The sequence below is a fragment of the Fulmarus glacialis genome, unplaced genomic scaffold (genome assembly GCF_000690835.1).
Source record: "Fulmarus glacialis isolate BGI_N327 unplaced genomic scaffold, ASM69083v1 scaffold48918, whole genome shotgun sequence".
NCBI lineage: Eukaryota > Metazoa > Chordata > Aves > Procellariiformes > Procellariidae > Fulmarus > Fulmarus glacialis.
The window spans coordinates 4,086-16,747 of NW_009228614.1; the positions used below are offsets into that span (position 1 = coordinate 4,086).

General features: G+C 36.5%; 1 protein-coding gene across 1 annotated transcript in view; it reads right to left on the reverse strand.

Annotated features, from left to right (window-relative positions):
• The window catches only part of LOC104080958 (cadherin-9-like), a gene marked incomplete at its 5' end in the record, with an annotated part of 16,457 nt that extends 4,013 nt beyond the window's left edge, over window positions 1-12,444 (reverse strand). The window contains 4 exons of the mRNA XM_009583521.1: window positions 61-178; window positions 9,243-9,364; window positions 10,731-10,867; window positions 12,191-12,444. Of these exons, the coding sequence (XP_009581816.1) occupies window positions 61-178; window positions 9,243-9,364; window positions 10,731-10,867; window positions 12,191-12,444 (631 nt within the window). The remainder of the gene's footprint in view (window positions 1-60; window positions 179-9,242; window positions 9,365-10,730; window positions 10,868-12,190) is intronic.
• Window positions 12,445-12,662: the final 218 nt, after the last annotated feature.

Here is a 12,662-nt window from a genome sequence, read left to right on the forward strand (position 1 = left end):
GTGGATGAAGTTTTATGGGGTATGCGGGCCGGGGGGGGGATGGTACTGGTCAGCAGTTACCTTTGTTGTCTACAATGGAGAAGTTTGGTTGAACAGCAAATTCTGGCACCAACTCAAAGAAAAATTTGTGTCCTTGAGGAGGCTCATCTTTGTCAACTGCACTCACAGTCTGTATCAGCTATAAAGAAAACAGTATTTCATACTATTTTAGAAATCTTGTGTTTGAAATAAGGTCTCTGCTTTTCATGTCCGGTGAAAATCCAATTAATCTCTATCTGAAGACACAAACTGATGTCCTAAGCTAAATATTCCCCTTATAAACACAGGAGAGGTTACAGTAAGCAAATTGTTGTTTTATTGTTTAAACACATAACGGAGGATGAAAAAGGGGCCAGTCCTCACTGCAAGGCAGCCATGTGCTTTGATTTGTACTCAGTATCTCACAGTGATACAGAAACAATTGCCCTTCTGAATAAGCCATAAACCTCCTGTGGCCTCGTGTAACAATGACACAGAGTAGTGTGTAGACCAGTTGTTTAGTAGGCCTAATTCCCAGTCCACCTCATCTGCTTCTGGCGATAAATTGGAGTACTGCACTGGCAGGATGCTTGGTTCTCCTGAGGTAATAAAAAGAGATGCTTTACTCCCTCCTAAATTGAAACCTCTGGCTGTGGAGCTTTATAGCTGCCCTAACAAGGCCACTCAAGCCCAGCTGGGAGGGAGTGATAATAGTGCCAGCATAGGGTCAGAGTGAAGTGGACTAAAAAAAGAGAGGCTTCAGCAGTACGTCTGGATTGCACAGGCTTTCCCATTGCATCAAAACATGTGCAAATATGTGTACTCATGTGTATATAGACACACATATATGCTAGCAATTTGACTCTTTTTCTATGTGCTGCTAGACTTATAGATAGAGGCTAAGGAAAACAGCTGCAGAACTGAGAAGGGAAAAGCTACCTGGGAATAGCTGTGGTTTGTGAAAGGACTTGCAACTGTTAACACCATGCCAGGTTGCATGAGTCATAGTAACTCTAGTGAGCGGTATGAATGACTGCTATGTCCTTTGCACTCCCTAGTGGGTATCGCACTGGGGAGTGACCCATACTCCACCTTGGCTTGCAAGGGCATGTTTGAGTTCAATCACAAGATGACAAGCTTGGTGGAGTAAGAATGGGAGTAATCTTCAACTGAGGATGCTGCAACCCAGTACAGGCGAGTTCCTACGGCACCTAAACTTAAAGGCAGAAAGAGCTCAGCAGTCAGACTTTGTTTTTCAAAGCCATGAGGGAGCCAATGCCTGTCTTGAGGTTTTCAAGTGTTTCCAGTGTGTGGGGTGTCCTGAAATCCCACAGACATCAAAGCCACTTGTTATCAAAGACTTACTTCGCAGCTTGTTTTTCTGGTATTTCCAGGGAAAGTACAGCATGACTTCTCAAGAAATACAGTAATTGAAAAGTAACATTGATAAGATTTTTAAGCTTTGCAGCAATCAAGTAAGGAATGGCTTTTTCTTGTGTACTTTCTCTGAACATCAGCTTGAGTGGGACTTGAGGATACAGTTAAATTATGGAGGGTATTTAGCATCTCTCAGGATGGAACACTGTATTAGACAAACATAATTATAGGGCTACCAAAAATACTAAAACGTATTTCTTACTGTACCACTCAAAAACCTGCTTCTGCTAGTGCTGTACTGCACAATGAGTATTTGGCCCATTTTTTCTAGTTAATTTTGAGATACTTTTATTACAGCTAATAATATTAAGTTGTTATAAAAAAAAAACAACAAACCAAACAGTACAGAAAGTCTAAGTTTGGCTCATTCACTTCCTAGCAGCTCCTTCTAAAACAACCACAAGATTTTTTTTTTTTATCATTTTCCTTTTCTTTTTGAGGCATATTGAGGAACTTGAAAGGTAATTTGTGAATATCAGCCTTGTACAAGAGGACGTGACTATGCTGAAGGCAGGATTATGCAGTTTTTCTAACTGTGATTAGAATAATAACTACATATTAAGGTCTCTTCGCTTTTAAAACATTTGATGATCATTGCTCTTTAGATTTTTTTTTTTTTTTAAGTTTTAGCTGTTTCCCAAGATTAGCTAAATCCCTGTTTATGGCAAAGTAGCCTGTTCAATATGTTGCTGAGTATCTGAGTATGCCAACATTTTTCCAATGTCCCATTGCTTTTTGCTTTGCCATAATCTGCCTCTGAGAGTGGCAATACAGACAACAAGATCAGGAGGTGCTTAATTTTAGTTTTGCATTTTTTAATGCAAAAATGTAATATTGCTACAAAAAAAAAATCATTTTGATTGGACTAAAATACCAACCTGAAATGAGAAAATTTTCCTCTCACTTTTTTACAAGTTTGAAAAGACAGAAAAAGTGTAAAAGTACCAGAGAGAGGGGAGAGAATTAAAATAAGTGATAATATTTGTGCAATTACTAGCTGAAAAACTCAAGGAGAAAATATTCTGATATAATAGCTACCAGAAATTGCAGTAGAGTATCTTGGGGCTTTTTGAGATGTAATCAGTGGGATGTTTGTAGGATCTGGATTTGATTCCCTTCATGTACAAATCACATGGAGGAGGACAATTGTGCCAGGCGTAGAGGAACCTAATTACATTGAAAACTTATTGTTGAGGGTAAGGCTGAAGAAGGGAAGAAAAAAAAAACCCCAAAACTTATTACCTGCTCTAACTATTGGCTGCATAAATTGAGAACCAGCTGTTCTTCCACCAGGAAAGATGGGAGAATAAAAGAACAATGAGAAAAGATGATTGCAGGTGAATTTTTCCAAATGATGAGTAAGTGAAAGGAAATTAGAATTGCTATCTAATTAAGGTTTTTTTTTTCACTTATACAGATGTAAATAAAAGATAATGATGTTCATGATAATCACTGCAGAAATGAAAGAGAAGTGGCTATTTTTATTTTAAGTATCACAGTTATGAAAAAAAAAATAGTACTGTTTCTTGTACATTTTGTAATTTCATGTTGGAAACGTATTCTTCCATTTTGAAGCAGTTACGGACATTGAGTTATGATCACTCTTCACCAGGAGTTCAGAGAAAGATCTCTGACACTGTAAGATTTATGAAGGAAGAGTTATTTCAAGAAAATAACTTTTACTCAAATATGTTTCAAGCATACCAAGCTAAGAGAAGATAAAAAGCATTCCCATTTTTTTCTTTCTTCCACAGTTTCCCATGCAAATGAACACAATTTGGAAAATACAGCAGTATTGTCATTATTTTTAGGGTTGCGTGTGCAAGTGCATGTGCATTTCTGTGTGTTTAAAGAAACAGTCTCATACTCTTGAGTGGATCTTATTGGGTAAATTCATGTCTTCAGATGTCACTTGTCTTTGAGGGTACTGAAAATTTAGACTTAGGCTTTGACATAAAGATTTCTCTTTTACACTCAGGACAAAGTGGTTGTAGTAGCTTGAAAATGTAAGATGAGTTGTGAATGAGGAATTATTCCCAATGGAAAAATTTCTTGAGGAATTTATTTCATGATGAAGCCAGAGATTCTGTTAAAGGGTTTGGACCTATTTCCCATTGGCATCATTTTTTCAAATGTGGAAATGGTTTGATTATAATACTGTTTTGTTTTTTTCTTTTTCTTTCTTTTTTTTTTTTTTTTTTTCTCCTGCATTCTGTGTTTTTAAGGCCATGACTTACACCACAGTAAAAAATGTGATTGTAGTTTATGTTCAGGCTATTTTATAGCTGTTCATACTCATCTCTGAAAAAGTGATTGAGGATGAATAGACTGCCTAGTAACAGATTCCTTAAGTATATCTGGTACATCCCTAGACATAGCCTGCTCTCCAGTTTTCTTCAAGCTGTTTTAAAGACAGAAAGTGAGTAAAAGCTAGCTGAGGGCATTCTGCAATAACAAGGGTCCCTGTGCACTTCAAAGCATGCCCTTACTATTCCGGAGCCTGCATTTTTGGACACGGAGGGCTTCACAAGTAGGAGACTTGGGTCGTGGACTCAGCCTTGGGACTGCCTCTAAAAGGAATATAGGAACCATTAGAGCAAATGTTAAGCTAGTAGTGCATCTTTAACAGTATAGAGGTCAGCACCAGATAGCCAATTTTTAGATGCACTTTTCAGTCTGTGCTGGCTTGGCATGTCATCCGAATAAACCACAGTTGCATATTGGCTCCAGGGTACACATTTTAAAAATGCAGCAACATGCTTCAGACTGATTCTTGAAAGGTTCATTGAAGAAAGCTGAACAAGATGATGTCTATGGGTGGACAGATGCAATATATTTTCAGGTTAAAATGTCTACTAATAAAACAAAATTTGAGACAAATAGAATATCCACTTCTTTTCAAAACAGTAGCATGTTGGTGGTTGCTATCATATTTTTAAACTTTTTCTTCAAAATTCCTTCTTTTAAAATTCACTGTAAATAAGACAGTGAAAAATAATGTCACTTTCACAGGAATTTAAAGATGGTCTGCTGTTGTAGACAGTGCCTTTCTGAAAGTTTTAAAACAATGTAATTGTCATATAGCATGAAAATTGTACTTCCAGTCTCAGAGAAGCAAGACCACCGGAGACAGATATTGTTAAGCTAGAGATACAGTAACAGCTGCTGAATTTTGATGTTTCTTGTATAGGTATATAGATATGCAGAGGAGTAGGCCTTCAATCCATTTGAATCATTTGGGCTTTCATTCTTGTTATATTATGCTGTTAGTTCAACCTGGATATTGTAGAACAGAGAAATTTCTCAAATGTCATTTATCTACTTTCAGCTGCTTCTGAGATAAGACTTTAAAAATATCACTAGGCACTTGAGAAGGAACATTTGGGACATTTTGGTGTTTGTTTTTGTCTGACACTTTTTTCAGAAGTGTTATAGGAGAGAACAGAACAAATCCTGGATCTTGGAGCACTGGCTTTGTCATTCTGGAAATTTGTTAAGCTTGTTTTGTGCTGCAAATATTTCTCAAGGAATCTTGAAAGATCTCACCACTCTGTCTGCAATAAGCTATGAAAAAACATATTCTGAGAGAGACTGCACTTTTGACAATCATCAGAATGTAGTAGTGTGCAGATGCTATGGGGGAATGGTGGAAGAGCAACTTTGTGTTTCTCCTTCCTTTCTTTCTTTTGCCCCTTTTCCTGCCTGTACGATCTGGTAGGGCCAACCACTAACTAATCTTGAATGTATTAATAACACAGCACAGTGTAAGTGGATGGGATGAAGATTTTGTAGAAGATTTCAAAGTGGCTACATTTCTCTAGGACTGAAGTAATATAGTTCAAGTGTCCCCACATAGAAGTGTTTAGAAATCAATACAGCTGTCAGTGGATGCCCATCTTGTCATACTGCGGCTTGAGTGATCACACATTTCAGGTGCAATTCTAGCCTATACACCTGTATGGTGCTAACTGCAGAAAGCAGCCTCCATTACATGTCTGTAAGCTTGAATAGACCTTTGATCTTGATGCTTTATGTCTTAAGAAATATTCTAAAATGCCTGCCACTTAACAAAGCTTCATGTTTGGTAATGCAAAACAGCTTGTTTTTCAAGTCTTGGCTCTGTTCCACAAATCCGTTGGCAGTTTTAAAGCAGGACTGAATGCTTATCAGAAGTTGGAAAATTCTCCCTTGAACTCCAATTCTTACTTCAAAATAGAGACAGACTGTTAGCATGGGTCTTTTACTAAATCAAGCTGATAGATGTCTACCTAGAGAAGGCAGCTACAATGTATAAACAACTCGTGACTGATAATTAGCAATGGCCACATGAAAAATGTGGTCTCCATTTGCTCCATCTGAAAAAGGGGTATGGAGACTAACGAAAAGAAAAATCTTCCAGCTTTCTGAAAGAGGAAACAAACTCTTTCTCTGTTCTGATGTCTGAGAGACCCTGAATGGCAGGAAAAAATACAGCATCAGTTCAAAAAAAATGACCCAGATTATTTTCTTAAATATTATTCTTGACGGGTGTTGAAATTAGCTAAATTGTTACTAGAAAATTGTTCAGTTAAATCACTCTCCTTTTCAGGCAAATCTTCCCGGTTTCCATGGAAAGGACTCATCCTCTAATCCAGCCAAAAAGACCCAATAAATTCCCGTGACAAGGGCATAAGAGATCTTGTACAGAGCCTTCCCCACAACAGTCCCTGGGGCTCTAGCACATCATCAAAGGATTAGGGATTTCTAAATTGTGCGAGAGGAAGGCTGCGTCATACTTTTCTTTAGCCTAAGTATTAGCGAGTGGAATGGAACTCACATGGTGACAAATCTGTTCCAGCCTAATGAACACAGTTGTTTATGCACCTCTAGTGACAATGTTTCTCCCCAGTCATACCATTGTTTGGAGACAAAAAAGTGGCAGGGGAGGAAGAGAGACTTTAGGATTTTCTCTCCTCTGACCCTCCTAAGGCTATCTGAAAAACACAATGAATGCAGCCTCTAATATCTGCTGATGTTGAGAGAGAGTAATGTCACTTGGCGGCAGAGAACAATATTTGATCATTCTGACTGCTTCCTGATGCAACTGAGATTTAGAGTGCGGTGTGATTAATAGCTGGGCCCGATTAAAAAAAAAAAAAAAAACCAACAACAAAAAAAACCAACTAAATATATATCTCTTTTCAGTCTGGCCCTCCTGATATGGGCACCAGATGTAGAAGCACTGGTGTGATGTGTCAAGAAACAATAATGGTTCTAATAAGACAGCTGCTTTAGGTGATCTCTGAAATAAGGTGGAGTAGTACTAAATGAACACAACATGATTGTATACCTTTATTGTATTTATAGGGGGACTGCTAAACATGAGCAATAGAGGTTATCTGGAACTTAGCATCCTTGGCCAAAATATTCAAGTGTGTATCTCCATATTCATTGCTATTTTTAGGCACCAAAATAAAAGTAGTCTCATGTACTGAAGGTAATTTGTTTTCTGAAATACTAAGTCAACTGTATGTAAATGTCCAGATATGAACTCTGATGCCCTTCTTGAGGAACCCAATTGTTAACAAGTAGAAAACCAGTCTGGATCTCTCATTCTTCTGCAGCTACACTTGATGCACACTGTCTTTCTAGTATTTTTTGTGGATTTTTCCAATTAGGAAAAATAATTCCTGGAATTACATTAGTAAGCTAGATGGAAGGGAGGTGTGAATGACAGTATGCCTATCTAATGGGTCTCTGTCATCTCCGTTATTAGAAAAACACAGAATTTACCAGAAAGGTAAATTATTTTTATACCAGTGTGCCTGGATTGAACTTGGTTCAAATATATGACAAACCTGTGTTTGCTGATTGATAAAATTGCATGTGATTAATTTCAATGAAATCTTCATTTGTAAACTTTGGAACCTTTCTTTGTGTTATTCAATTAAAGTGCATGACTCACTTTGCTATCAGTCGTTATATTAAGATTTTAAGATTTATTTGTCTCAATTTCATCTTGTGCAAAGAGATTTTGTTGCACAGAGAGAATTTAGGTCATATGCTAGCTGTTTGAAATTAATGTCTAGAATTATTTGAATGTATTCCACCTGGAAAAACAGCTTATAAATCATAAAACAAAACTATGAGGGTACAATAACCAGAAGTTTAGGGATTTTTTGCTCATTCTGTAAGGCTTGAACTGTATTCTTATGTGACAACTTATGTCACTGGTTAAGACACAATGTTCTGATCATAATTAAAATGATGGCCAAGTACCTCTTCAAAGCCAAGTGATTTCACTCAAAGTATCCTCTGTCTTTCTAACCCACTTACCTAAATTCCAGTGTTAGGTGCAATGAATGAAAAATAAGTAGAATTGAATGCAAACTCCAGCGATCCGTGTATCCTCTTTTTCTCCCTTTTTTGGTCTCTCTCTCTTTTTTTTTTTTTTTTTTTTTAATCTGTTAAACCATTCATAAAACATAATTTGAATTGCAACTGGTAAATTGCATGTTCTTGTTCTGTCTAGAGTTCTGCAGGACCTGAAATTCTAGACTCATCTCAGGTACCATCTATGCTGTTTTCAGTGCAGCCCCCGTGGCTATGTTAAACAAAACACTGGGCAGCAACCAAGGGAAAACATGAGCATGCTTCCTGATGTGTATCCATATCCCCCAGCCCTGTAAAGCCTTTGAATGTTGCATGGTCACTGTGCTGTAAGGACAAACAAAATATCCTACATTCTGATCCTTTCCACATACTTTCTGTGAAGTCAGCCAGCTTTGGTTGGATGATGTCAGCACAAAACTAGTGAGACACAAGGACAGACCTAAGATAAGTTTAGGGCTCCATCCTGACCTCTCTCCGCTGGAGTATGAACCCACTCAGGTTTGTGCTAGCAAAAATAATGATCTCAAGCTTTTTTCTTCCACTGAAAAATGCATCAGTCTAGAGAAGAGGCTCATGCATGGACTTAGGCTGGTGCTTGAAAGACAATCTTGAGGTACCCGATCTGCTACTAAATCCAGTTCTTTGGTAAATACTTTCAGAATTAAAACTCAGCAAAACATACATCTTTCTTCACAGAATTTAAAACTGAAAGGTTGACTGGCATTAGCATAAACAGACGTTGGTTGTAGAGGCAGTAATATTAAAAGATTTCTGTAATATCTTGAGTTCCGTTGGTCTGCCTCCTTTCTCAGTTCCGAGTTATCACTTTTTCTCTACAAATGTTGTTATTGTCTTTTTAGATTATTAGAGAATTGCTGAGATATTTTAAAAAGGGATATAAATGAGCTTTGACCAAATTCAACTCAATTCCAAATTGAAGTTTAACTTATAATGGAAAGAGTTACATTATCTTTTATTTTTGTAAAAGTTTATTTTTCATGTCTCCCTTACTGAAGCATAATAAAAGATTTTCCTGCTTTGTGTACTTGAAGGTGTGGCTACATTAACTCAGGCTTTGAAAAAAATCCAGAAAGAAATGGAATTATCAAACAGTGTAAAGAGTTTTGTAGCATTATGTATAACTACTTACGAAAAATATTTTCTTATATTAGGAATGAAAAAACACCTTGAAGTGTGATTTTGTATTATATGCTATGTTGTATACTAGGGTAAAATCCTGCATCTTTTATCTCCTCAAACCTTTTTTGAATCAACTCATAGTTTCTGTAGAAGGTAGGGAATAAAGAGGCTGGGTTGGTTTGCAGTTGTTCAAATTAAGATACGCTGAAGTTTTTCTGATGGTGTTCCAGGATAGTCTCATTACAAGTTCTTCAGTAACATAAGTATATGTTTACCTGTCCTGCTTTTGCATTTTCACAAACAAATGTTTCATAGTATTTGGCAAATTCTGGTGCATGATCATTTATGTCTAAAATCCGGATGAAGACAGGTATCTGGCTACTTTGTTTAGGATTATCTGAAACAAGAAAATTATTTATATTACAATGTAAAGATTTAGAGTCTATGAAAAGACCTGAAATTATCTAATATATTTTTTCTAATAGACATCAGAAATATTCATTTATCTTGATTATAAAAAAACAATTATATTTCATTTTCTACTGACATACATTCCATATGCATAAAAGCCCTACTTATATTTGAAACAAATTGTTTTATTACAGTATATGTATTTTGAAATAATACAAAGTATACTTAATTTGATTTGCATTAAAAACAGACCACTGAGTTATTACTGACTTGTATTCCATACAACAGTGCAGTAAAAAATTCATTGCAAAAGCTACTTCCTGAGGTCAAACTGTCACGAACATTTACTTGTTCAAAGCAGTAAAGCAGCTAAACAGTGTCAGTCAACAAAAACAACACACACACACACACACATAAAGTTGTCCTTTGTCCCCCAAATGTAAAAACAAAACCAAAAAAAGTATATATGTAGATGTTATCATCGATTGGTCTTCACAAACTTGACCTCCAAGGTCAAGCTATCGCTGGAGATGAATCTCACAGTACACATATTGAAAATGGAGACCATATTTGACCAAACAATGAAAAAACATTTATGAGGAAAAGGTATCAGTCTTTCTGAAAATGGCGATATAATTCGTCTATCCATATTACCCGGCTCCCAGACTGTTAAGCACATAGACTCCTGGGAAATCTATAGGGAGAATGAAGGAAGGGAGAAAAGTTGTTCCCTAAAATCAGTCTCTCTGTTTCACCTCTGATGACTGTTACCAGTTGGCTGGAAAGAAAAGGCGGACAAGAGACATCCAGATCTAAAAGGGTCCAACAAAACAGTAAAGAATCCAGGTGAAAGACTTAGGGCCAGGGTTTACTTCAGACGTGGAGGGGAAAGAATTTTCTCTAGTCTTGGCTTCAAATGAAGCCATTCCTGAGATAAATTAAAAGCAGTTGAGGTAAAGCATAATTTCTTCCCCTGTTTACAGTGATCATTCTGACAATGTGTTATTTGTCTGTCATGGACATCTTTTTTTCCAAGGATTTTCCCAAAGACTTAGCTTAGGATAAAGCCAGTGTATCACACCTGCACCAAATTATTTGCTGGGAATTCTCAGGGAACCAGTTAATTTGTCTAATATATACTGCTCATGGTTTTGTTGAGCCTGAGAATTATAAATTATCTTTTCAAGAATGGGCAAAGATAATCCTAAAGTAGTAAATTGAACATTTAGATGTTTATTTAAAGATACTGTCTATTGATAATATCTGAATAAGGGCAAAACTAATGAAACAAGATAAATCATAGATACTGTAGAATTTCAGTCTTTTCTCAGTTCTAATGTTCTCCAACTTACTGATTTCAGTTGCTATGACAGTGATGTTGTGCCAGGGAGTTTCTTCCCGGTCAAGTGGCTTTGAGATGAATAAGGATCCATTTCCTGAATAGATGTTGAATATTCTGTCAAGGTCAGTGTGTCGATCCACAGAATATCTGTCAAGATACAGCACAACTGAGCATCACTGTCTCCTATTAGAGTCCCTAGTTTAGCTCATAGCCACCTTTAAAAGTTTTCTAATTTTAACTGTGGTTAATCAAGAATGTTTTCTTTACAAGTAACCTAAGCTTTCCTGTAGCTTCCTGAGGAGTGCAGCATGTTACAAATACTAAGAAACATTTTTTTAAGACTAGTGAGTGGGATGAAGAGCAAACTATTTATGTGGGTAGTTTGTTAGATTGATATTTGAAATTACATTTTAGATTACAAAATGAATGCTGGAATAACAACTAAAAGTGAACATTCTTAGATAATATTTTTGCAAATTATTTTTTTCTTGGAGAACTCAGTCATCAAAGGACACACATTGCAGATATAATTAAGTATCAATGTATAATAAGATATTTTTTAGATGTCACAAAGACCATCAAAATCACCAGAAAAATCTTTGGATTAGTTGTTTTTTAAAATGAAAGTTCTTAAAATCTTATTTTGTGACACTTGCTTTTGCTTTGTTCTTTCCCAGCAAGGAAAAACTTATTTTACAGGTGTTTTTTAATTAGTCTAGTAGTTATCAGTCACTATCAGGTTGAATTGAGATTTTATACATAGATTACTTAAAAATATTTTATTTTCTTCCTCCTCTCACACCTCTTACCCCAAACTGTACTGCTGCAGGACATAACAGGCTTGTTCAGAAATGCAGAAATCAGGTTTCCTAATCAGTTTCATGGTAAATACACAAATTTCGGTGCTGTGTTTGTCACTGCAGATAATAATAACAGATAGCTAACAATTACAGCAATTTCACAGCACTGAACTCTTCCTTCTAATTGTTATGACTTCCTTACAATCATTTCTTATTTAATATAATGTAATCATTAAATGGTTAAGCTATGGAACATGGTAGACAGTGTTATGTCTAGGGGATTATGAAGGTACAGAAGGCTGACTGCTATCAACCAGCAGGGAGTGTAGAAATACACAATTTTGAGTATTTTACATAAGTTTGCTGCTGGAAACATGGTATAAAAGCATAATCTTATGAACAGTTTGGTGAAAGTACTAGAACACATTAAATGTTGACGTATCCTTTCTTTTTACCTGGTGCCTATAGGCTGTCCTTCAGAAGCATACCCTGCACTGTTAACTGTGTTTACCTTCACAAGCTCCCATAGATATTTCTCCGCTTGACACTTATCAGTAGCCCCTGTAGGCTTCATTACTCAAGTGGCCCCCTATTACATTGCACTTTCATCACACTTCGTGCATGAGACTTGACCCACATCTAAAGCATTTTTTATTGTGTAATGGCTTACTTTATTGCATTCTTTGTTATATCCGGATCTTGGGCTACAACCTGCCCAATAATGCTTCCTTCCTTGGTATCTTCATCTGCCTCTATTAAATACCAGGATCTGCTGAACACTGGAGCTTCGTCTATGTCTTCCACAGAAATTTTGACCAAAGCCGTGTCTTTGAATGGCCCCAGCTGAAGAAAACGAGGATCAGGATGAGCGTTGGTTGCTTCAACTCTTAAGGTGTATAACATCTTGTTTTCAAAATCCAGACGCTGGGGAGCAAATAATAATAATAAAGAAAATCGTGTCACTTTACAAGAAATGTGAGTCAGTTTTATAATGTTGAATTAGAAGTGTAGGCATTTTTAGGAGCAAAACCTCTAAAATTTAATGCATCTTGGAGAAGATGGAATACGTTAGGGCTTTTTCTAAATATAAGAAAAATAAGGAGTATTATAGGGCAGCAAAGCAATTATGATCCCTCTGCCTG